Source organism: Hyaena hyaena, unplaced genomic scaffold, assembly GCF_003009895.1.
Source record: "Hyaena hyaena isolate Hyena2069 unplaced genomic scaffold, ASM300989v1 scaffold_221, whole genome shotgun sequence".
Classification (NCBI taxonomy): Eukaryota; Metazoa; Chordata; class Mammalia; order Carnivora; family Hyaenidae; genus Hyaena; species Hyaena hyaena.
In genome coordinates this window covers 681,094-706,719 of record NW_024080853.1, presented here as the reverse complement: position 1 = coordinate 706,719, position 25,626 = coordinate 681,094, and the positions used below count along the sequence as shown (strand labels likewise).

Sequence of the window (25,626 nt, the reverse complement as noted above, 5' to 3'; positions counted from 1 at the left end):
GCAGCCAGGGAGACAGCAGGGAGTGGGGCACTAAGAACAAGAAGCCACCATGACCTGGAGCCTCTGCCTCTCCCGTGGTGACGCAGCCCTGTTAGCAGGGTCTCCGGAGCCCAGTCTGGGCCTTCCTGCCCGTCCCGGGCACTGTTTTCCTGACAAAGCCTCTCCCAGCAGGCTCCACAGGGGTCGTGCCTGAGAGAAGTGCCAGCTGGGAAGTTGCAGGGCAGTTTGAGGGAGTAGGGAGATTCACGCGCTGCCCAAGTTCTTTGGGGACATAGGTGTGGCCCCAGAGAAGACAAGTAGACATGTTGATGGATGACATCACCCCCGACCACGCGTGGCTTCCATTCTGTCTTTGCAGGGTTGGTCTCACCCCTGGGTCTGAAAGGATGGTGACCGGCAGGCTGGTCTGGCATTTGCCCAAACCCCATGAACAATGAGTTCTGGGGGGAAGTGAGCCCCTGGCAGTCCTGACTCACCAGGGCCGGGGCCTCATGTCATCATTGCTCAGCTCTGGAAGCTTCCGCGCCCTGCAGTCCTGCATCTCCACCCATAGGCAAGGGGACTGACTAGGTGACCCTGCCATCTGCTCTAACCAGGCTCTCCCTGGAGGAATGAGCTCTGCCCAACTTCAGTCCGTCGTTGCCCACCCCATCAGGCCCACTGGGTCGAGGACACGGGATTGCTGAGGCTGTCTCCTTGACTCTTGAGGCAGAGCTACGGTTTGACTCACTTGTCACTTAAAGCTGGACTGAGACCACCACACCCATCTTACAGATGGAAAAATAGAGGCAGAGAACTGTTCCTTAACTTGCTCAGATTCACTCAGAGACCTGAGGTATAATCCCAGCTGTGCTGCCTCCTGTGAAGGGCTCTAACCCTCTATGGAAGCAGTTTGCATGTATGTCCATGGCCACAGGGATAAGAGAGGTCTGACAGTGCAGGGGTGAGGGGAGGAGGACTTGAACAAGTCCAGAGCCACACCAGCTGTCTCCCCCACCTCGATGTAGGGGCCCACGTCCTCTAGATGCGCTAGGGCCTGCTGCTCAATACCTACTCTGGGGTGGTCCCCAAGGCCAAGAGGCCCTTCACCAGGCCAGACAGGGTACCTCCCCCTGCTGAGAGGCAGGAAGCCCTGGGGAGGGAAGGACTGAACGGTGACAGAGCTTGCTGAGACCATTCCGATCCCTGATAAGAAACTGGATTTCCTGGGAGCCTGCTATGGCTCAGAAAGGGATGGTCTCCCCTCCGAAGTCTCTGCCTCAGTGTTCTCTCTCCATCACCGGCCACTTCTCTAAGACCTCCGTTCATTGTGGGGACCACCCAACAGGCTGAGACGTGCTGCAGGCAGAGAAGGACAGCAAGTGCAGCCAGGAGGCGAGGGGGGAGGAAGCTAGTCACAGCTGGGCTGTGACAGTGCTCTCAGACCACACTGGAGAGCCGAGGGTTGTCCTGGCTGGCCACTGACAGGGCCTCCAGGCTCCAGCAGCTGCTCCGGCCCCTGTGGCCAGGGGGGTAAGTCTGGACGGCAGTCAGCCATCTTGGTGCCCTGCCTGGGTCCCAGAGACCAGTGGGACTGCTTGTCAGACTCTCCTGGTCAGCTCTAGAGCACAGCACCTCCTCCCCAGCTCTTGAGGTCTGGAGTGTCCGGGCCTTTACTGCCACGCCCCAAAAGGGCTGGCCCGGGGAACACAGCATCAGGGTGATTTATGCAACCCATAAGGCTCCTCTGGGACTAGCACGTCTGCCCCCTGCCCCCTTCCCCCTGTAGGAACAGCCCTGGCCACACCCGGCTGTTTATCTCCTGTGCTCTGGGAAGAAAAGCAGGACGGCCCCTCCCCCGCCCCTCCCCAGGCCACTCTGCCCCTGCCACACACCCGCCACACAGATGTGACAGGCTCTCTCTGTCCACTGTGAAAACAAACCGCCTACAGATGGCCTGACAACAAAGCCACAAGACACAGAATCTGGGGAAAACCTGGTGTGGAGAGCTCTCTATTGAACACAGAGTCCCAGCACCTGCTCTGCTCTCCCACCCACTCCAGGGCCTCTCTGCCCCCCATTCCTTGGCCTTGGGCCCCGGCCCATTCCATCCCGAGGTCCTCCTTGGCCGCCAGTCATCACGGGGGACAGCTGCCTCCACACTGCCCGCTCCAGGGCCTTGAGTCCACTCCACGGAGAGCCCTGCCCAGCTGCGGCCGGCCTGCGTGCCTCTTGGCCCCGGGCGTGCCCTGGCTTTCCTGACGGGAAGTGCCTGCTCGGGCCCCAGCCTCCTCACGGCTCCAGCTCCCGGGACAGGCGGGAGAGTTCCCGCTGGTTGTCGATGACCTTCAGCTGCTGGACATAAGCCCAGGTGCTGGCTGGACTCCGGGTGGTCAGCGACTGCTCGGAGCCTGGGGGGTGGGGGGGAGAAGAGGGTGTGGGGGAGAACAGTCAGGGGGGGTCGCTCATGCCACTCGGGAGTGGGGGTTGGGGAGTGGGGTGGGGGCTCCCACGCCACTTGGTAGGGCCCATCCCTTCACCATCAAGGAGCAAATCACCCTTGCTGCCCTTCACCACCCTACCCGGCCACTTCCCACAGCCAATCCTGAAGACTATCCACAGCCTCCCCAGTCTGGAGCAGAAGTGTGGTTAAGAGCTCAGACTCAGAAAAACACAGGTCCCCAAGATTATATACAGCATCATACTCCTCTTACTAAACTCAAAAACAACTGAAACTAAAGAATACTTTGTCTTCATAACATATACATGAAGCATTTTAAAGAACCATGTGGATGTACACATGTGTGTATACATGTCTATATAAATATATCTAAATAAATATATTCCATCGGCTCAGGAAAAGGAAAGGCTCTTTAAGGAGAGGAAGCTCTTGTAAATGTGCTCATACTTGGCCTGGGCCCAGTGGCGTCCATTATATTATCGCAACAGACACATACATAAAATAAAATAAAGGGCCCATGATGTGGTATGAACCGTGGATTATGATTTAATCCCATTTCATGCATCTGAAGTCCAACTAAAAATATCCGGTCTGGAGTCACTAACTGTGTGGCGTTGCACAGGTCACTTCAGTGCTCAGGCGTGTTTGTGCATCTGTCCGTGCACATAACATTCTGCCCACCTCAGAGAGGTGTGAAGAGCTCACAGCATCCTATACGCAGATGCCTGTAAATGCCAGCCGTGGCTGACCCGTCAGCACCCAGCCCTGCCCCACTTACATGTGGATGTCCTTGCTGCCTGGCTGTCTTCGTGGAAGTGGGAGACGCGGCTTCTGAGTGGTGAGAGGGGCACTGCGTGGGGTGAGAGGTGGGGGTCAGGGAGGCTGGGCCGAGCAGGGGCCTGGAAGGGGACAGGTGGGGGCGGGGACTCCTAGCATGGGGACCAGCCCTCTCACCATTGCTGTGGCTTCGGCAGTGATGCAGCATCCTCACGGCTCTGGCCATCATTCTCTGTAGGCAACATGAGGACAGAAGACCAGGCTTGAGGGACAGGCCCCTAGTGTGTCCTGTGGGTCCGCTAGAGATTGAGCCCCCTTTGAGGGGGTGCTCCTAGGGACTAGATGGGGCCAGGCCTGCTTTGCCCCAGCACACTCACAGGCCCCGTGGGGAGCGCACAGTGGGAGAAAGAACAGAGATCAGGAAGGGCTTAGAGCAGAAGAGGCCTGGAGGGCCCCGGATGCAGGGTGAGGTAATTAAGGCCGCCCTCTCCACCATGCAAGGGAGAGAAGCTGGGGCTATTTCATAAGAAGTATTCTTACTGTATTATGTTTCTGAAGTTTATTTATTTCTTTTGAGAGAGACAGAGAGCGCGTGAGCAGGGAGGGGCAGAGAGAGAGAGAGGGAGGGACCCCCAAGCAGGCTCTGCAGGGCTGGCGCAGAGCCCGATGTGGGGCATGAACTCATGAACTGTGAGATCTTGACCTGAGCCAGAATCAAGAGTCAGACACTTAACTGACTGAGCCATCCAGGCGTCCCCATATCTGTATTATTAACAGCTTTAGACTCTCTCCCACCCCACCCCCACCCCCTTCCAAGGCCACAGTCATATCCCCCAGCCCACTCTAGGGGCAGACTCTCACTGTCCTTGAACTCACCATCTTCTCAAAGTTGATGAGATTCTCTACCAGCGTGTGGTTTCCCTCATGGATGAAGGTCATGTCTGCAAAGAGATGGGTTTTGCTGAAAGGTCCCCAAAGTCCTTCCTCTTCCTGCCGCCCAGGAAAGGCAGGGGGCCAATAACGAGGGCCTTGCGCGTCCTAGGCCCACACTGCCCTCCTCCTCCGGTTCACCTCTGACCCCTGGAGCAATTTCCTTGTATCTCTTAGGCCCCATCTCTGAGACCACCTGATGTCCTCAGTGCTTGTCTGCATGCCTCAACCCTGCTTCTAACCCGGGAACTCCTAATTCGTCTTTGTGTGCCCCAATACGTCAGCACCCCAAGGGGCGGATGGACATGCAGACAGGCACAGGACTAGAAGGGCGGAGGCAGGAGGGGAAGCTCTGGTCCTATTACCTTTGAGAAGAAGGGGCATGAAGGGGATGATGGGAGGGGAGAGCTTGGTGAGAGCCAGTCGATAGACGCGGTGGTTCCAGGAGGGGTCCTGGGAGGGAAGAAGCCGCCGTGAGCGAGGGAGAGCCGCGCTCAGCATGACCCATCTCACACCAAGACCCGAGCAAGCCCTGGCCTCTCCGAGCTTTGCTTCCCCTGGCCTCGGGCCTCACCAGGGCGGGCTCCGCAGCAGGCGGGAGGAGACCTGAGACAGGATGGCCAGTCTGCTCGCATGGCTTCCTGGCGTCGGGTTAGCCCCACCCCCACCCCCCAGGCAAACTTCAAGGCTGTTAGTCTCAGGGGCCCTCCAGACTTCAAAACTCTCTTTTCTGTCTCTGTCCCTCTCTAGTGAGTAAATTCCTTTGAACCTCTTGAGCCTGCAAAGTGAATTTTTTCCCCCCAAGAGCTCAGAGCCAGGCTGATAAAAGCACCTTTGTGCCAGTTTTCTCCTGAACACTCTCAAACCTCTTAACCCCCCAACAATCCCTAGCAGGGAGGAGGAGGGGAGAGGCAGTCGGCTCCTGTATGCTTCCCTCATCACCTAATTTAGCCTACAGGCTCCTCACATCTCCTGAGGGGCCACTGACAGACCCCGGTGCACCATGCAGTCTGGTGCCAGGACTTGCTTCCGGGGGTCCTGAGGCAGGTCAGCTGGAGGCCAGAGATCCCGATATTCCTCCGGTGCATCAGAGCCCAAGGCCAGACCCCACGTGTGCCCTGTCCTGGTCTTCATACAGGACGTCATAGCCGCAGCCAATGCTCCCCACACTGAGGGATTTAATACACTGTGCACCCCCCAATGCTAACACTCCGTCCTTCAGCCAGCTCCCCAGACTGTCAGCCCAGACGGAATCAGGCTCTGACCCAGGGCTGGAAATCCTGGAAGGGACCACAGATACATAGAAGGGCTGCTGGGAAGCCCAGAATTGGGGTTTCTGGAAGGAGGAGCCAAGGCCCAGCACTCACCAGCAGCCTCTCTAGGGCCGAGTACAGCTTTCGGACTTTGTGGGGCAGCCGCTGTGAAGGAGAGGCAGATGTAGCTGTCACTGCTCTGGGATGGGAGCCCCATCCCCAATTAGGACTCCCAGGATGGGCACAGGCCCCCCCGCCCCCAGATCATACCTACCTCCCAGGTGTGGGCCAGGCGACTGATGGCCGAGTTGCTGAGGCCAAACATGACGGCAAAGAAGGAATTGAGATTCTTTTGCTCCTTGAGGCTGTGAGTGGAAGACCCAGAGGTCCTCAGGGGAAGCAGCCACACCCACAGAGTTCATACCCAGACAACAGCCAGCCTGCGGCCAGGATGGGGCTGGGCCAGCCTCTGTGGGGGCTGCAGGTAGATGGGCTGGGGATACACAGACTCTCGTAGGAGACCCAGGGAAGCAAGAGTCTCCAACAAACTGACCAGGGACGGGAATGGGAGAGAAGGTGGCCTCAGGACTCTGCCACACACCCACCGGCCCCAAGGCACTCACTGGGCAGCCAGCTTGATGAACTTCCTGAGCAACTGGGCCCGCAGGCCGGGCACGGGGCAGAGACACAGCTCTGTGGCCACCCAGTACTGGAGCTCGTTGAAGCGGCGCATGAAACGCTCCAGGTTGGCGGTGGTGACGTCCCGCAGGTGCTGGGGGCCCAGCACATAGTGGATCAGTTCCACCTGGCGGTGGGGGACAGACGGCAGGGGAGGTCAGCCCCCACCAGGCAAGGTGCTCCTGCCATCTGTGCTTCTCCCCTCCCCTCTCTGCTCCTGCACCTGGTGGATACTGTTGAAGAGGTTCCAGTCATGGTCCGTCAGCTGGCCCGCCAGGTCCTTGGCACTCACCAGGTCCAGCCCCTCGGCAGAGCCCGCGGAGGGCCCCAGCTGCTCAGGGAGCGGGGTCTGCAGGTGGAAGAGAGCTCAGGAGGGGTGCCTGAGCACTCCAGGGGACAGGCGCAGAGCTGGGGGGGGACTCTGTGCCCGTGATTAAAGGGGTGTCTGGGTGGGTAGGGGTGCTACTAGGAAGGGCCTCTGAAGGATAGGGCTCCCCAAAGATGCATCTATCTTCCTGCTGGCCCCCCGGTGCTGATACCCCCCTCCTTGTACGGCTCCAGTCTCCTGGGGGCACCCCTAATGAGCAGAGGCCTTCTTTCTCCAGAGCTCTCAACCAGCTCTCTCCCTTCCCCAGCATCTGGAACCTTCCTATCAGCTGAGGCCTGCTCCTTCCTCTTCTCCCTTAAGTCCCAACAGCAGCCAGAGCCAGGCCCCCCTCCCTCCTTTCTATGACCCTCCCCTGCCCCCACCTCTGCCACCCCTAGCTCCTCCCTGGCACCCTGCCTGTCCCTACCAGCTCGTGCACTTCCTGTGGGTTGACAACAAAGAGCCGCTCATTGAGCCCCAGCGATGTGGCCACACCACGGGCATCTGGCTGCAGGCCAATGGCATCTGCAAAGAGAGCAGAGAGTGGGCTGAGAGGGGGCGGGTGCAGGGAGGGAGGCCAGGGAGCAACTGAAGGCAGGGTGGAGGCCCCATTTGGGAGGCTCGGATGCCCCTTCTGCCAGCAGCCAGGCTGGGGTCCTGGGCAGGCGCTCTAAATGCGCAGGGCCGGGTGCTCACTCCCCTGCACTGCCCAGGTCCACACACCCGAGGAAGGTGAGAAGACAGGCAGAGCTTGGGCAATACTGGAGTCTTCCTGAGCTTCCTCCTTTGTCACACGGAGACAGCAAGACTTACCCTGACTACTCATGAGTCTAATAAATTAATTTGTATAAGTAGTGGCCATAAGGATACAATGCATACAAAAGCCCTTTGGAAACTGGAAATGCCTTACAGAGGCCTTAGTGTTGATTTTTATCACTGCCTACTGACTGCGACTGTGTTTTTAGTCACGTTCGAATCCCCAGTCTCTACCAGTAGCCACCAAAGCAAGATATACAAGACCATCCATGTGTTCAAAAAAATATTAGCACATATTTATTTTTCTCATCTGTTTTGCATTTTTCTGTTGTGGGTAGCTTTATAATTATATGATGTTAGCGTAGGAGTATATGCAAATGACTTATAAGCAAATAGACACAGATCAGGGGGCTTGTAGTAAAAATATTAGTTACTGACATGGAAGTCCATCTAAAAAATTTGCAGGTCAGTGCTCTAAACAGCTTCTGTCTTATATAGTAGGGCGTCAGTCAACAGTCCTTGGGCAGCTGTAGTTCTCCAGGTGGCCACCAGAGAGCGGTGCTTCCCAGAACAGAGCACAGACACCCATGGCTTAGAGAAGGTTTTGCTTTTCTGGCCTCCGCTCCTTGCCTTTATTCTCTGGGTGCCCCTAATTCCTGTCTACCCTGGGTTCCAGCTGTCAACCCCAGGCTATGTCCTTCCCGGAAAACCTGCAGTGGTTTCTGATGGCCCAAGCTCCCTGAAAGCAGGTCTAAATAATTCTCCTGCTGCCCTGTTCTGAGCACTAACTTCGTGCCAACCCGGGCTAAGTGTTTTATATACATGATCTCGTTTAATGGCCACAGCAGTCCTGTGTGATAGGTACAGTTTTAGTGCTCATGTGACAGATGAGGAATCAGAGGCTCAAAGACAGTAAGCACTCTGTTGGGATCAGGATCACACAGCTAATCAGCAGTGGGTCCTGGGATCCCAGCCCAGGTCTAGGAGTCCTGTTTATGGTCCTAAGCATTAAGCTGCTCCATCTCACCTGCCATGGTGCCTCTAGCTCCTCACACATTGCTGGCCCATCAGCTGACTCTCAAATACGTTTGCTGGCTGACAAAATGAATGCAGACTACCTAGATTCAAAAGCCAGGCACTCTCATTTACTGTGTGGACTTGGGGAAATTGCCTAACCCCTTGAGCTTCAGTTTCCCGGTCTGCAAACAGGAGAAAAGTACCTATCTCATAAGGTTGTTACTAGGATTAAATGAACATATGAGCATGATAATAATAAAACCTCTGTATAAACTGCTGTGCCAGACACCATTCTAAACCCATAAGTAGATGAGCTCACTCAATCTTCACAGTTCCTCTCTGAAGAAGGCACTCTCATCAGACCCATTTTACAGATGCTAAAAAGAGCACAGAGCGATTAAATATCCTGCTCAAGGGCTGGGCTCGAACACAGCCGACAGGCTCCAGAGCTCACGCTCTCAAGCACTACACGCAAAGCACTTTGAAGAGACGTAAATGCTACCTCTTACGTGCTAACCATCATTGCCATTGATGAAGATGATAAAGATGATGATCTTAATCCCGGGGTGGGGGGAGAATCTGGGCGCTGACCTGAGGGGCCTCTCCCTCGGGGCCACCCTGCCCAGAGACACAACTCACCGCCTGCAGAGTTGACCTTCACCAGCTCCTGACCTTTGGTCCAGCCATCCTCCTGGGCCAATGCTGCCATCACCTCTCTCACTGAGGCTGTCACAGGCAGCTTCAGGGTCAGCACCGAGTGGTCCGGCCGGTAAATGTCATAGGGGACTGGGGAGGAAGGAAGACCCGGCTGAGCTGTAGGAAGGGGCTTCTTGGTGCCCCTACCCAGGGGTCAGCAGGCAGCAACTGCAGCAGGGGGTAGGGAGGTCCCAAGGAAGCAGGACAGGTGACAAGGGGAAGCCCGGGTGGATTTGCCGTACACAGTAGGGAAGGGGGCCCTGAGCTGCAGAGGAAGGCCCAGGGGGCAGACTCTGGAACAGAGACCCTGAGGAGTCCAGCGTGCCCTCCTCAGCCAGGCATAATGAGGTCAAGGGTGACGACAGCAGGGTGCAGGCTATGCCCTGGCTGGCTGGGACCACCAACCTTTGTCCCCAACTCGAATGGCACAGTTGCTGCCGGGGAGGGGCTGGTCCTGGCCGGGGAGCCAAACAGGCACGTTCCTGGCCTAAGAGGGAGAGAAAGTAAGGCCCGGAGGACACAGAGGAGAGAGTGTTGAGCCAGAAAGGGGACTGTCACCGGGAGCATGGGACCCACACAGTACACACACCACCATCGGGCTCTGCTGCCTGCAGGGACCTGACGCCCCAAGGCTCCATGAGAAGAGACAGAACAGGCTATAAACAAGCCAGCGCCCCAGAACGTATGTGTCACCCCCTTTGCCAGATAGTCCCAGAGCTCGCCTAACAGGAGCACACCTCAGCTGTCGGCCCTGGTTTTCTCTTCCTTTTCCTCCTCTGGCTCTCATTTGTTAGTTTGCTGTTTGCTACATGCCAGGCTAAGTGCAGTCTCATTCGAAGTATCTAAATATTCACAATAGTCCTTTGACAAAAATATTATCATTATTGCTCCCGTTTTATAGATGAGATAAACGAGGCTCAGAGATGTTAATAACATGCACGAGGCCACATAGCTGTACGTGGCACAGCTGGAACCCTAATCTGCTCCTCCCTCCCTCCCTCTGTGCTCTTACCCACTGATACTCTACCGCCCTGTGTCACCTGCCCGGTCCAGCCCCACAGCCCTTCTTCACTGGGCCCCAGCACTGGGCCCATGGGGCAGCCCTGCTCAGCAAAGTTCTCCGTAATGCAATTCCTCTGCCCACCCGACCGTTCTTCCAATGCCTCCCGTACTAACTCTTCCTCCTCCAGCTCTGCAGGCGGCGGAGCTCCAAGTTCACACCTTGCCCGGGCCCATGTCTAGATTTCCCAGGCTCAGGGCTCTGCTCGGAGCTCTATAAAGTCTCACACCACCTGCATGTGGGAGATGCGGCCATACCTCCAGCACTGTGCTCTCTTCCAAGCCTGCTCTCAGGCACCTCCTGGATCCTTCCCTATCTGGGCTCCATCCCCCCAAACCTAGCACCTCCCTCAGACCCCTCATCCTGTCTCCCGGCCATTCTCCTGGGCTTGGGCTCCTATGTCCCCTCTGCCAACCCTCCCCCCAACCCCCCCAGCTTCCCCACAGCTTGTCATCTTGTTCTGGGGGTTCCTCTGTGCCCCTCCTCCCAGCCTGGGCCAACCTCCTGTTCCACCTGCCCAGGGGCCTCCCTCCCAATGTCTTACAATGGCCCTACTATTCTCTACCCTGGGCCTCGGCTACCTCTCGCCCTCCCCCTCCAATCTGCCTGACCTGCGCCAGACTAAGCTTCCTAATGCAGCTTCAAGGCCATCATTGTCTGCTCGATAAAGCACAGGCTCCTTAGCTGACCTACTCAAAACACACATTTGACCTTATCAGTCCGTGGCTCCAACACCTCCAATGCTCGCATTGTTTGGAGGACAAGCACCAAGTTCCTTACCGTGAGCCACAGGGCCCTGCATGCCATGGCCCCTGCATGCCTCCTTGGTCTTCTCCGGGGGTTTCCTCCTGCAGGGTCCCCAACAGGTGGACTTCCTTCCCTGTGAACCTGACTGCGGTCTACTACTGCCTTGATCCTCACACCCTGCAGCTCTCAGCTCCTGTGGTCACTCTCCCTGATCCTGACCCCGAGTCAGCCCTTCCCTTCTCTCTTTTCAGAGCCTCCCTCTTTTTCCCTCCTGCATCATGACACTGCTCAGCAGCTCTGTCCCTCACTGACTACAAGCCCCATGAGACCAGGGGTGGCTCGCCCCTCCTACTGCATTGTCAGCACCTCGCACAGGGCCCAGCACGCGAGGGTGATTCCTCACTAGTTCCTGAGCACCAGCCACAAGCCAGGCAGTGTGGGAGCCCTGGGCAAACAGAGGTCCAGGCTCCTCCCTCATTCTAGTGGGATGTGACAGATGCTAACAGACAATAAGCAAGTAGACAAAGACACAGAACAACTCCACTTGGTCATAACGCTTGGAGAGAATCATAGAAGATACGCTGTAGGAAGCGGGGAGTGGGGGACAGGGCGTGGGGACTGCTCTGTATAGGGAGGTGGGAGGGGGGCACTCTGAGAACCAACATTTTGGCAGAGATCAGAAAGGTAGGAAGGATCTAGGCAGTCAAAAAAACAAAACAAAACAAACAAAACAAAACAAAAAAACCAGATAAAGAAAGTTCCAGATCCTGAGGGAATAAGTGTTGCCTATAGAAGAGAAGGAGCCTGGGGCGCCTGAGTGGCTTAGTCGGTTAAGCAAGCGTCTGACTTTCGCTTAGGTCATGATCTCACGGTTCGTGGGTTCGGGCCCCGCTTCGGGCTCTGTGCTGATTGCCAGCTCAGAGCCTGGAGCCTGTTTCAGAGTCTGTGACTCTCTCTCTCTCTGACCCTCCCCTGATCATGCTGTCTCTCTCTCTCTCCCAGAAATAAATAAAAGATTAAAAAAAAGAGAGAGAGAGGAGCCTATAAGAGTCCCTGGCTGGGAGGACGGGGGTAGGGACAGACACCTGGGCACAGAGAGCCTGGTTGTTACTCCCAGTGCAGCATTCCCCACAACCAGCCCCATCCTACCTTTCCAGTCTTTTCCTCCTACCATCCTCAAGAAATCTGTTCTCATTCCCCTTTGCTCCCTGTGGCCCCTGCCAGGAACAGCTCTGGCCGCCTCTGGCTCCCAGAATGCTGGCCACCAGCAACCCCTGGGCTTCATAGGCTGCCTTCAGGCACCATCCCTCACCCCCCGGGGAAGATGGATTCCCCCCCAGTGCAACAGAAGCCCCTTGGGGTGAGGGAGGGGTGGGAGGTGACCTTGGACCTCTGTGTCTCCCATCAGGCCAGCTCCCAGTGCCACACATGGCTCAGGCTCTGTGGACACCTATCCCAGCCCCGGGGGAATGTGTGTGCATGGGGATCCCTCCCAGGTAGAGCCTCTGTGGCGGGGGTGGGGGGGGTGGGGGGGGTGGGCTGAAGGAGGGGCCCTGTGGTCCCGGAGAGACAAGAAGCTGGGGCCAGACAGAGGTGAGAGGAGCCAGTTCGTGCAGACACCTTCATCTGAGGAGATGCATTCCCACAGCCATTTTCCAACCTGGGAAGCAAGTGAGAAGGGAAGTGAGATGAGATCAGCGGCCACTGCGGGCAGGGCAGGGGGCAGGGAGGGCTGGCTCTGGATCCCCCCCTCCCTCCTTAGAGTCTCAGAGCTTTGCAGACTTGGTGAGTACTAGCTAGAGAGGGGCAAAGCTGGGGCTTGAAACCCAGACCCTGCACTCGGTGGTTTTCCCAGGCCAGTAGGGGAAGGAAAGAGAGTTCCAGGAAGTAATGTGCCCCAGGTGTCAGACGGGGCAGGGCCATTGCAGGTGAGCTCTCCCTGAGCCTCACCTGCCCACACGGGAATGTCTGGGAGCGCCAAGATAAGCTCTAGGAAATTCACCGGGTGGGGCCGGCAGGAACTAGCACTGAGGATGCTCGGTAATAAATACGTGCAGAATGGAGGAAGTGAGGACAGCAGGTGCACTCGGAGTATGAGAATGACACATGAGTGACGCAAGAGAATGCATGAATATGAGTGAGGGTGGACAGTAAGGAAACTGGTAAGAACAGCTCACAGAATGAACAGGACCAGACAAATGAGCAACCAGAGCCGACACTCGTGATGCACGTGGGGCACTCAAGGCACTGCTCTGTGCTCTTAAGACGTGGTAACATTCCATCCTCCTGACATGGGAACTCTCCCCCAGTTTTACACACCAGAGCCCAAAGCCCTGAGAGGGGGGAATGTGCCCAGGGCAGCACAGCTATAGGCGGTGCGGCTTGGATTTAAAGCCACTTGTTCGACTCCAGAGATGTTCTCAGTCCCTGATGCCCTGCGGGTCCTGCATATGGAAAGTTACTTGGAGCCGAGGCATTACCTGTGATGTCTCCGCCTCTCGGGCCACTGCTCCCGCAGCAGGATGCAAAGGCGGGCGTCTCTGCTCACCAGGTCTGAGAGTTTCTGGGAGGAGCCAAGAGTCATCAACACAGATGAATGCTGTCTGGGCTGGCAGCCCAGTCCCGCCCTGCCTCCCTCCCAGGTACCTGGAGAAAGCCGGTGGCCATGGGGTCAGCGTGGAGCATGGGACCATACAGGGCCACCCACTGGCTGACCAGCCGCAGGACCTGCTGCCTCTTGTTGCAAATGTAGGTGCTGTGCTCCTGCTCGCTGCCTCCCGAGGGCTCCGCGTGGAAGGTGGGCACCAGTCAAGGGAACCACAACATCCAACCAGACTGCCTGCCGCACCGCAAGCAGAGGAGGGGCAAGGATGCCCAGGGCCCACTGACACGCCGGCCTTGGCATGAGGCTGGTACCTCAGAGGGTTCAGCACAGCCCTGCTGTGAGAGACTCCTCCTCCCTGCTCCATACATCCCAGGCACCCTGGGGCTGGAAGGATATTGGTGCAGCAGGGCAGCACAAAGCTGGGCGCTGGGCATGAAGACACTGTGGGTCAGGAGGAAGTCACTGAGAAATGTCTCTGTAGGGCAGGGACAAGGGGACAGGAGGAGGCTTCAGAGATTAAGTCTACTGAGCACAGATACGTGCACCGCTGGAGTGTCCCTTCTCCCAGTCCCATAATGGGCAGAGGGCCAGCAATGCCCAGCCCCTGTGACAGCTCTCCCCACCTAAGCCAAGAGCACAGGAAGGAGTACTTCCTGCCGCCTGACCAAATGGACCAACCCAGCACCAGTGAGGTCAGACTCAGGGTGCCTGGCCCTCTCCCAGACTACACTGCCCGCCCACCCCATGAGTCACACGGCAGGCAGGGTATCTCTTGCCCCTACCTGTTGGGTCATGAGCACTGGAATCAGGCCGCATGGCCTCCAACAGCAGTTCTAGGATCTTCTCCGGGGTGCCAGACATCACCGTATACCTAGCAGAAGCAGCCAGTCCATAGCACACGTGCTACCACTCCCCACTCCCACATCTGGGACAGACATCAATAATCAATCACATCATATCACCCTTCCCTATTTGCCAGTTCTATCCAGTGTTGGGATTGGAGGGAAAGCTGGCTCTGGGGGGGAGGGGGTACCTTGTGCCTGGATTCCCCTTCTCCCCACCCCCAGGAGGCCAGCAGGCAGGGGTCAGACATGGGAGAAGGGAGTAAAGCTTGGGAAGCAGAAGGAGAGAAGGTGGGCAAGAGAGAAGGGGTGCGGAAGGAGAGTGGCGGGTGTGTTACCGGTTCCTGCCTGGGGTTGGGGGGCGAGAAGGGCCAGCGCCCTGAGAGGCTCTCTCCAGCACCAACACCACTTTGCCATGCTCTTCCAGCCTCATGGTCTTTGCTTCCACATCCTGGACAGCAAGCCACACCCAGTGCTCAGCACACACCACGGCTCCTTTTCTCCGTTCGAGGGCATCTCCCTCCTCCTCCATGCCAGACCCACAGGCTCCCACAAGGACATTCAGTCCTTCTCCCACCCCATTCCAGGCCCGACCTTGGAGCTGCTCTACCCGTCCTGTCTATCACCCAGCCTGAGCCGCTCCTCTACCCAGCTCTCACTGGCCTCCCTCTGCGGCCCCCTCTCCATTACACTGCCTCCCCTCATACCCTAGTCCCCTACCCTCTTTGACTTCCCACCCCCACGGTCTCCAACACTGAGCTGGAGTTCTTGGGTTTCACTGAACCTCCTCCGTGTGCTATGGACCCCCTCACGTAGCCATGCGCCGGCCATCACCTCCAAGTTTCCCCATCTCCTACCTCTCCCTGCTCCTTACGGGCCCTCTCTGGCCCATGCCCCTTACTTCACCGCCTACTACTTCTCCAGAGACGTGTCCCTGCCGTGTCCCCTGCCCTCCCCACCCCTAGTAATGGCACCTTGATAATGCGGTTGAAGTCCTGCTTGTCTACCCGGAGAAAATGACAATTATCTTCTCGCAGGATGATGGTGGCTGCCCGGGGTGCGTCATTCACCAGAGCCAGCTGTCCAAAGTCATCCCCCTCATGCAGTGTGGTCACCAGCCCCTGCAGCCAGGTCTCAGTCACAGCCCAGCCAGGCCCCCCCAACACTCATCAGAACACGTGTGTGGTGGGAGAACCCCAAGACAGGAGGAGAGCTGGGAGACTGGCAACCCTGGGTCTGTTGAAGGCACTGCCCATGAGGACTTGGACCAGGGAAGCCGGTGCAGCCCGAGGGCTGGGGAGACAGGAAGAACTCACTTTGCCATGGGTCACCACGTTGACAGACCCCTTCCAGATAATGTACCACGAGGTGCCCTTGTCTCCCTGGCTGAACACTGAGAGAAGCACAGATCAGACACTGCTGTGGGCACCCCCGACTTCTCCATGGCCTTGGCCATGTCTGGGTCCCTGCTGCCCAGCTTCCTGTCCCCTGTCTGACTTACACACGGTCCCCGCTCTGCTGTGTGGTTCAAAGAGCAGAACTGCCGCTAATTCCCGCTTCACCTGTGAGGTGGGGAGAGGAGGGTCAGTGCAGTGAGTCCAGGGTAAGGCGGGGGAGGTTAGGTCCAAAGACTCAAGTGCTTGGGGGCAGCGATGCGGCCTGGTCTGGTGCCTGGGACTCAGCGGGGTATAGTGCAAGGGGAGGGAATGACCTAAGAGCGGCAGGAGGATTTTGGGACAAGGATGCTGGGAACAAAAAATTAGATGGGAATTTCCTAGCCATTGGCAAAAGGCGAGGGAGGTGTCTTCTGGCCCAGTAGTTGGGGCCTCGGGGCTCACGGGGAGAGGGGCTCCTGGGGATGGTATGGGGCAGGCAGACTGACCGAGTTGGAGAGGTGGGCCACGGCCTTGATATGCAGCAGCTCCTCAAAGATGAGTTCCAGCTCCTCGTCTGTGCGCTGACCTGGGCTGCGGGCACGGGAGGGCCGGAAGGCACACAGTGTACCGCGGGTCTGAGGGCATGGGAGCTGCTCACCCGCCGTGCTCTGGCCTGAGGCCAGCCGGATGGTGACCCATAACAGGTCAGCCACCACTGAGTGCACACTGAGTGCCAGACGAGAGCTAGGTGTTACGTCTGCCCTCGTGACAGCCTCATGATGTGGCCACCGTTATCCTCCTTTGACAGAAGAAGAAGCTGGCACGGAGAGGCTCAAGGCCACCCAGCAAGTAGCCGGTGGAACTGGAATTTGAACCCATACCTGCCTGCAGACTCCAAAGCCCTCCCTCCCTCAGCCACTGCTGCACCAGAGCAGACAGGTCTTGGAGGCCCTGTGCCCCCCACCCACGGTTACAGAGGAAGAAACGGCCAAAGGCGGGGAAGGAAGACTCCAGATCACACAGCGAGTAAGGGAAACTCTCAGTGATGAAACTGAGAAACTAGAGTCTGAGAGCCACGTGAGGCCTGGAATTGTGGGGTGTGGGGCACCCGACTCACGGCTTTCGAAGCGCCACAGTGAGCAGGGCATCGGGCCCCCGCTGGGAGAGCAGGGCCATAGCCTCCACCAGCTCCTCCTCCAGCTCATGAACTCCCACGGGCTCTGGCTCAGGCCCGGGGAAACGGTAGAATTGGGTATCTCGGTCCTGGAAGGTCCAGTCATGTTTCACTGCAGAGTGGAGACCCAGGTGAGAGGGAGGAGAGGAAACTGAGGTGTGTGGGAACAAAGCCCCCATTGCAATGTCCACCTCCTCCTCACCCCCAGATGCCTGCTCCCCAGGACTGGATGGCCCGGGGGCCCCACCCTGGGCTCAGGCTCACCGTGGCAAAGGGCACCTTCATCCAGCAGCACCTGGCAGATTCCAACAGCTTGGCTTCGGGAATGAACCCCAAGGCTTAGGGCCAAGATCCCATCCACCAGCTCCCGGCCAGAGCAGCACTGCCTACAAGAGGCAAGGGGACAGGGAAGAAGAGGGAGAATTAAGTGGCAGGGGGGTGAAGGGCAGAGGGAAGACTTTCCGTCAGAAAGGTGCCTTCCCTCTGCGCTGACTAGAGCCTGCTTGGGATTTCCTCTCTCCCTTTTTCTCTGTCCCTCTGTTGCTGTATACTCCTGCTCTCAATCTCTCTCTCTCTCTCTCTTTTTCTCTCTCTCTCTCTCTCTCTCAAAATAAATTAAATGAATGTTAAAAAAATTTTTTTAAGGAAAAAGGTGCCTTCCTAGGCTAGAAGCAGGACTCGGACCAGATGCCCAAAGGAGAGCAAAAGGGAGAGAAAATGGGGGTGGGCAAGGAGGCAGCTGAGGCCTCCACTCACCGATAGAGCCTAAGGTGGTACTTCCGGTCTCGGATAAGGGTTGGGCAGGTGGCCAGGAGATGTCGATGCAGCTGCTTCCCAGCCCTGAGCACCCGCTCCGTGGAGGCCTAGGACAGGGAGCGGCATAGCGGCTCAGGCCCTGACCTCCTGGCTGCCCCCTCCCGGATCCACCCCTCCTGGCTGGTACCTGCTCCAGGCTCACGCTGAAATCCAGGGACTCCTCACTGTCCGTGAGTGGCGTCTAAGGGCAAGGGCAGGAGGAGAGGGAGGGTCTACACGTTAGTGCCAGCCCTTCAAGTCCAGCTCTTAACCTCAGCCCTCCCCCATGCCTCTCAGCCCTTGCCCAGTCCCCAGCTCCAAACACGTGCAGCTTGCCACTCAGTCTACAAATAAACTACTTCCCCCGAGCACCCCTGTATGCCAAGCTCCCACCTCTTCCCACCCTATCACCAGAACTTTGCCTTCCTTCTAGACACGAGTGCTGTACCCCCACAGATGAGCTCCCCATTCTGCTTACTCAGGACCTAGGTGCGCCCAGGCTCCCAGGTTAACCACACCTGTGCAGGGGAGAGAGCTGGAAGAGCATGAGGATGGGAGGTAAGAAAGGCCCATGATAGGCCAGAAGTGAGCAGCTTGGGAGGCAGGCCTAGAACACCTGCTCCTGGGCCAGGGTCCCAATGCCCAATCCCGGGCCAGGCTCTGTCCCCAACCACCAAACCCTGAGACTCCTGAATTCAAGTCCATGCTCCTCCATTTACCAGCAGTGTGATCCCAAATATATTGTTTGACATCTCCCTGCCTCAGCTTCCTTGTCTATAAACTCTATAAAACACTCATAATACCAACCCCAAGGCTTTGGGAAGGGCTCTGTGGGTGATTCGTACTGAATGTTTAAAGCACTGCCTAGCATAGAGTTGTATGTACAAGTTAAGTGTTATTACTCATCTGTGAAGCAGAAAGCGGGCTGCTTTCTGGAAAGCCCCTGTCCTCCCAGAGATGATGCCCATAACCCTGCAAGAGTGACAAAGTCTTGGCGGCACCCGAGACTGGCCCCAGAAGGCAGGATTTATGCAGAAACACTGGGTAACAAGGTTTCCATGCCCTTGGTATCAGCCGAGCCATCCGGGACCCACAGGCGTGAAAGCCCCTTAGGACACTTCTTTTTCTGCCGCCTGAAAACTGGAACTTGTGAACATCCCTGGACAGGATGCCCTACCCTCAATGAGCCCTCCCAAAGGCACAGCACTTTACAGTTTGCAAAGCACGTCTCCCTCCATGATTTCCTCTGATTCTATACAGAATAGGACCAAATATAAAGTAGGGCAGAACAGGGATTGTCTGTCCTCCTTGACTTAGGAAGCAGAAGTCTTAGAGTAAAGAGCCCGTGTAGCTCAGTCACATGTACTTGGGACAGCCAGACAGCCCTGCATAAACTCCAGAAGTGCTCACATTCTTGGTCTCATCCCACCCACCTCACCTGCCCGGTTCCTTCCCTTCCCCCTTCCCCCCCAGCTCTCTCTCCTGCTTTCCCATCTGTATTCAGGTCCCGAGAAGGACTGGCTGGGAAGCTGAGGTACAACCAGGCTTGGGGCCAGAACCCCCTCTCCTGGTCCTGGCACCCTCCCACTGCGTGCCAGGCAGAGGCCTGAGGTCTGGCACGCATAGGCGCCTGGCCCAGGGCTGGGCGGAAGTCGCTAGGTGTCCCAAGGGTATCCCTGCCCGGGTCATGGGGCCCAGCCTGGTGCCAGACACAGAGCCCTGGAGACTTAGCAACAGGAAATGAGGAGGAGGAGGAGAAGGAGGAGGAGGAGCCGGGGAAGGAGGAAGGGCAGGAATGCTATCCAGCCAGCCCCCTGTGTCGGAACAAACAGTCCCGAGCACTAATGACTTGTTGTTGTTCATGTCAAAAGGCCCAGGTGACCCCTGTCCCTGCCCCAACTCTCTGGTGCCCACGACCCAGGCTCTAGCATATGCTCCCTTCCTGGTATTATTCTGACCCTGGAGGGCACATCAGGCGGGGAGGTGCCAGCTCATGGGGCGAGACTGGTCGCAACCCAGATCCCAGATCTCCAGGCCTTGTTTAAACCGTTTCCTGCCCTGCCCCAGGGAATAAGCAGGAGGGTCAGAAGAAGACGGCTCTGGCCATCAGAACTGAGGAAGGTTCCCGAAGGCATCTCTCTCAATTTGCCAAGGAAAGCAGGAGCCCAGAAAGATGAAGTAACTTACCCAGAGTCACACAACTACTCAGAAATTCAAGATCCTACTGAATAACCAACAGTCGCCCTGGAAATAGGTGTTTGTCTCCTATTTCACAGCTAGACAGAAGGAGGCTCTGAGGTTAGATAAGCTGTCCTGAGAGTGGGTGAATAGGGGCACCACGATTCACACTGTGCCTGTCTGATCCCAAAGCATAGGTCACCATCTCCCAGGCACCTCCACCACCTCGTGCTTGTCCCACTTTATGCGATAGGAGGGTAAATCCTGCCCTCAGGAATGTTCCATGGGCAAGTAAGGTTGCCAGGACATGGCGTTAAACAAAGGTCCATGGGTTTGTTATCCCTCTGGCTTCCTACCACGTCCATATGCACTGGGAGCCTCCTAGGCTGGGGGTGGGGGTACTATTCAGGAAACTGTCAAGGGCATGGGCTTGTGATCCATGTGCCTGGGTCATATCTCAGTTCCCCACTACCAGCTAGTTGTGTGACCCTGGCTGCTCATTAACCTCTCTGCTTCAGTCTCCTCATCTGTAAAATGGGGTTAATGATAATAGTACCTATCTCATGGGTAATTATGAGGATCAAATGAGTTAATAACATAAAGCACTCGAAGTGATGCTTGGCTTGTGGTAACTGCTTGGTAAATGTTAAGCAACTTGATTAAACTTCATTATTTTATGATGGGTGCCTATTACCTGGACACAATGCAAGAAATGTTGGACCTTGGCTGACCCTGTCTCTGATCTGATAACCCTGAGTGTCAGCTTAGGGTTCTCAGTTGGAAAGAAGTGGCTGGTATGGGTAGGGGGAATGTCCTTGTCCGCTGCCTCCTCTCCTACCTGGACAGGAAGGACGCAGGGTAGGAGAGGAGGGGGTAGCTAGCTTCCCTGCACCAGTGCCACAGCCTGCCCCTCCCTCCCTGTCACTCAGTGTCAGAGCCACACCGAAGGGGCAGGCACAGAGCCAGAGAGCCTCGTGGGGACCTGTCAGACCAGTTCCCTTAGGCCATGGCTAGGGTCTCAGGCCAGGGCTGTGTGTGGCAAGACAGGGAGAGGACACAAGGGAAAGGGGATGCTTTGGGGTGTCAGTGTTACCATTTGCAGAAGAAAGTACACCGTGAGGTCAGACTCCATAGCCAGGTCACCTGTCACAGAAGCCTAACTTTGTCTCTTAGCAGAAGTATAACCCTGGACCTGCCACTTAGCCACTCTGTGCCTCTGTTCTCTCATCTATAAAATGGGATGCTGGCACAGGGCTATTGTCGGATTATTTGATATAAAAAAGGTAAAGCTCTTTTAATGCTGCCTGGGACACAAGTATTATACAACTATTGGCTACTACCATTGTTTGAACATGCTTGGATGAAAGCATGTTTTCTGAGTTAGAGAATCTAGCCACCTCCCCCAAAACAATCACTCAAAGGGAAACATCTCAGGCTTCTCTGAGCTTCTGGGACCCACCAGAGGTCATCCTGATCTTGCCCCTGCCTCTAGGTAAATTGATCCGTCTCTGGCTCCCAGACATTGGACAAGCTCTCCCCTCTCTCTCATGCTTCCCAAAGGAGATGCTCTGGGGTCGGCTTTAGCTCAAGCGGTTACTTTGCATGTGGTTGCCCCAAAGGAGATGCTCTTCCATCTCATTCCAGTGTCACTTTTGCCATCAATGGTAAGTCCGTCGTCTGTCTAACCTCATCCTCCGGTAACCTGCTTTCATTTTCTCTTGGCCTGATCTAGTAGCAACAGAAAGTATTCTCTTCAGACCTCAGGAGGTTGATGGGTTTTACTCTGCAGGCATGGCCTGAATAACTCCCAGCACGGCTCTCCTAGGCTCCACCCCTTTACAACATCCACCCTCTACCCTACTTGTACACACTCCCTGACTCGCACTTCCCTCATATAAGCCCCTCTGAGGCCAAACACATCATCTTATAGGGGAGAGGAGCAACTTCACAAGTACCCAGAACCTCTTAAACACAGCCTCAGTGGGCTGAAGCCACCTCATTCGCCCATTCCCCAAGGATGGTCAGCAGGGCAGGGCGTGGCCTGTGCCCCTAGGCCTAAAAATCTAAGCTCCTTTGAATCACCAAGTTCCACCTACCCCTCACACACACACACACACACCTGGCTAGAGAGGGGCTGTGTTTCTGTGACTTTCACCCCATTTACACTCCAGCAACCCTCACGCCACCTTTCCGGCTTCCCCACGCACCCCAGCCCTTCAATTCTGGGAGTTGAGGGAGTCAGGAGACAGCCTGGCGGCCTCTTCCACCCCTTCCCAGACTTTGGGTCCCAAGGGATTCTCCAGTGACCTCACTGTCCTGGCACCTGACCTTTCCCCCACTCACCACCTTGCCTCTACAAGCTGGGAAGGGGACAGGAAATGCACAAGTAATTATAGCCTGAGAGGGAAAGAGGGAGGGTTCCAGCCCACAGGCTCCAAGCAGTAGCTACTACCAGTGACCTGGAGGGGTGGGGCGACAGCTTAGCCCAGAAGGAGCCAGCTCCCCTGCTCCCTCCAGAGCCCCATCTTGAGCAGGACACTGGCCCAAGAGGGCCCTGATCAGGAAGATCCAGGGAGGAAGTGCAGGAGGGGTTGGGGGGAGAGCTAGGGACACCCAGATTATCCTCTCAATTCTGATGTCTAGAGACCAGTCTTCAAACTTCTCAGAATCCTCCCCTGGGCCCCCCAAAGCCAGATGCCAAGCAGTGTTCACATGGCCACCTCACCCCAAGATCAAGAAGAATCCTCGCAGTTCAGTTACTCACTAAGGGAGAATGTTGCCACGGTGATATTTCAAGAGCAGTAACCAAGCTTACCTCACCTCCCACCTTGACCTGGCCCCCAGTATTTCACACATGCCTCCCACCACCACCTGAAGAACACACAGGCACCTAACTCAGGGCACACAGAGGTGACAGATAAATGACAAATCCCTTTCCCCTTCCCCCACGCCAGAATGGGAAGGCGCGAGGACCTCATACACACAGATGCACATGGTGCAGTTGTGTGAGCCGCCCACACACACATCAGCCAAGCTCCTTGACCCACTGTCCACCCCAGCAGGAGCCCCCACACCCCCAGCAGCAGGATTTCTCCCTGTCCAGGCCCCTCTCCGGTCCTTGGTACACGGCCCTGGCCCGGGCAGATGATGGGCACTCACCCAGCGGAGCCCCTGGATGCAGCTGGGGCGCTGGTGCTCGAGCAGCAGCTGGTAAGAACAGCTCCGGGGCCGATGCATCCTCTTCAGCACCATGTTGAGCAGGGTCCCCTCCGGTACCACGTCCGGGAGGCCGCCCACCTGTGATGCTCCTAGAGCTGGGCTATCCTCCACAGCCAGGCCCACCTGCCAGCGGCTCTCACCTGGCCAGCCCACCTGTGACGCAGGGAAGAAGGCAGAGAGCCATGGGGCTAGGGCTGGGGCAGCTGGACCAGGGCACAACTGCCCCAGGCAGAACCACTTCCTCGGAGTCCTCTGGACTGGTCAGGCGGAGGTGCTGCAACCCTGCCAGGAGCCGGGGGAGGGACAGGAAGACCTTCACTGGGGCCTGCCGGTCTGGCGCACTTAGGGGTCTCCAGCTGGCAGACCGGAGATCGGGCCTTTCTTCCCGGTCTTCTTTGGACTTCTGCCCCACCCCACTGCCCTTGTCCCTGGAGGGATCTCCGCCACCTCCCAGTACGAGGCTACCGACTCACTGGATCCTCCAGAAATGCAGCTTCAGCTCAAACCCTTCTTCTCCCCTTCTCCTTCACCCCTGAGCAGCCCTCTCTCTCCCACTCAAACACCCCACCCACCATGTCAGCTTCCTCTCCTGCTCCTCCCCACCCTGACCCCAACTTTACCCACCTTCATGGTCCTTCTCAAGCTTGCACAGCCCTGCAGGCTCTAGCAAAGGTTGGGGGGGGGACCCTCAGCGAGACCCCGACTGCTCCTGGAGGAGTGAGGGCTGTAAACCCCAGGTGAAGCGAACAGGGCTAATTCCTAGCTGGAAGGGCTGCCAGGGTAACGGGCTGGGTGTAGAGGCTCCTTTCGGGTGGGTTGAGGGCAGGGGGCGTGGGGGGGAGTCCCCCCGCAGCGGCAAGGAGCCCCAAGCCTCCGCCTCCGTCCCAGACGAATGAGCCAGCTGGCACCGGGCGCCGAAGCGAGGCTGCAGCTGGCACTGGTCCGGGCGGGAGCTGTCACACCCCCTGCGCTGCCCGCCCCCTTCCCCTCCCCGGGAAGGGCTGGGAGGGCGGGGAGGAGGCGCCCGGCCTTACTGTGGGGGAGGGCACAGGGAAGGGGGCGGGCTGGGCAGGGGGTGGAGTCCGGACTCGCGGGTTGTAGGTCAGGCAAGAGTCGGAGGCCTGAGAAACCCCAGGGGGCAGGAGCGGCCCGGGGTTGTGTGCCCCCGCGGCCACGGCCTGAGTGTCGGGGTAGGGGTGCTGAGTGGCCTCACAGGCCGCCACGTGGCCGGGAGGAGAAATGCAAACAAGGAAACCAAGGGAAGGGGGAGGGGGGTGAGTCATTGCGGCCCCACCCGGGAGGGAAATCCGGGCTGGGGCCGCTTCCCGGCCGGGGGCGTCCTGCCTCCTGTTTCGGTTCAGGGTCTCGAACAGTCCGGGGGAGGGTTTGGGCTGCCTTCCCGTGGGGAATCCCGCTGCCTAGCCTCCCCTCCCTACCCCACCCCTCCCCTGCCCGGCAAACACACACACACACACACACACACGCACACACACACACACACACACACACACGGGCGCGGGTGGGGAAATTGAGGCTGGAGAGGAAGCGCTGGGTTTTAGGATAGATACACACACACCCCACACGCATAAACACACGCGCGCAGGTGGGGAAACTGAGGCTGGGGAAAGGACTGCTCTCCAGGATGGGTGGGGGCCGGAATTGTGGCACAGCTTCGGAAGAAAGAGGGTTTTAAAGAACCACGCCCCCACCGCGTGCTCCCGGGCTGACGGTGCTGGGGAGGGCGGGGTGGGGGGGGGGGGCGGTAGAAGCAGGGCCTCGGGATTCCACAGTCCCGGGCAGCTCTGTACCAAGGCCGGTCACCTTCCTGGGCTTCAGTTTCCACCACCGGGCAGATGGCCCAGAGCCGCCTTCTTCGCCCCACTCAGCTTCTGAGAAGCGGAGAGACAGTGGCTCCTGGGCTGCGACACCCTCAGCGCCCGGTAATTGGTGAGGACGTTGATGAGGGTTTTGCAAGGAGTCGCACGCCCCACTCTCTTCTTTCTAGGACTCACTTTTTTTTGTCCCAGTCTCTGTCCCTTTTCTTTTGCTGCTGAGCCTGCCTGCATTGGGGAAGACACTCTAATAAACCATCCAGGCTGCCTGGGGACACTGAGCCCCCACCTCCCACCGATGATTATTTTCTTGGAGACGGATTTTAACTGTGATTAAAATCTCCGTTTTAATGTGTATTTAAAAATCCACCCAGGAGCCAAAATGAAAGCTTTATCCTCCCTACCCCTAAATTCAGATTCAGTTCTATTGGCATGAAATGGAAAATCTGTATTTTGAGCAAATACCCCAAGGTTATCTGCTAGGTTTACATTTTTTTTAAGTTTGTTTATTTGCGCTGGGGAGGGGCAGAGAGAGAGAGGTTCTTCGCTGTCAGTGCAGAGCCCCATGCAGGACTCCATCTCACCAACCCTGAGATCATGACCTGAGCTGAAATCAAGAGTCAGTCCCTCGGGGCGCCTGGGTGGCTCAGTTGGTTAAGTGTCTGACTCTTGACTTCGACTGTGGTCTTGTCTCAACGGTTGGTAAAATGGGGCACCCCAGCGGCGCTCTGCGCTGACAGTATGGAGCGTGCTTGGGATTGGGATTCTCTCTCTCTCCCTCTGCCCCTGCCCCCCAGCTCTAAATAAATAAATAAGCATTAAAAAAAGAAAAAAGAATGTGATGCTAAGTGACTGAGCCAGCTACCCCTGCTGGGTTCACCTTT

The 25,626-nt window shown here is 57.1% G+C and overlaps 1 protein-coding gene across 1 annotated transcript; it reads right to left on the bottom strand.

Annotated features, from left to right (window-relative positions):
- Positions 1 to 1,945: 1,945 nt before the first annotated feature.
- RAPGEF3 (Rap guanine nucleotide exchange factor 3) lies at positions 1,946 to 23,861 on the bottom strand. Its single transcript, XM_039243113.1, has 28 exons — positions 23,535 to 23,861; positions 22,851 to 23,063; positions 17,662 to 17,715; positions 17,475 to 17,581; positions 16,983 to 17,104; positions 16,662 to 16,830; positions 16,051 to 16,135; positions 15,670 to 15,730; positions 15,485 to 15,561; positions 15,143 to 15,289; positions 14,507 to 14,619; positions 14,109 to 14,197; positions 13,723 to 13,801; positions 13,368 to 13,518; positions 13,202 to 13,284; positions 12,342 to 12,381; positions 9,320 to 9,401; positions 8,858 to 9,004; positions 6,873 to 6,970; positions 6,302 to 6,427; positions 6,024 to 6,205; positions 5,675 to 5,765; positions 5,515 to 5,565; positions 4,513 to 4,600; positions 4,094 to 4,158; positions 3,395 to 3,449; positions 3,219 to 3,290; positions 1,946 to 2,390 (listed from the first exon to the last, which is right to left on the bottom strand). The coding sequence occupies exons 1-28, from the start codon at positions 23,538 to 23,540 to the stop codon at positions 2,272 to 2,274; spliced, it is 2,772 nt and encodes a 923-aa protein (XP_039099044.1). The 5' UTR covers positions 23,541 to 23,861; the 3' UTR covers positions 1,946 to 2,271.
- Between the last annotated feature and the right edge of the window lie 1,765 nt (positions 23,862 to 25,626).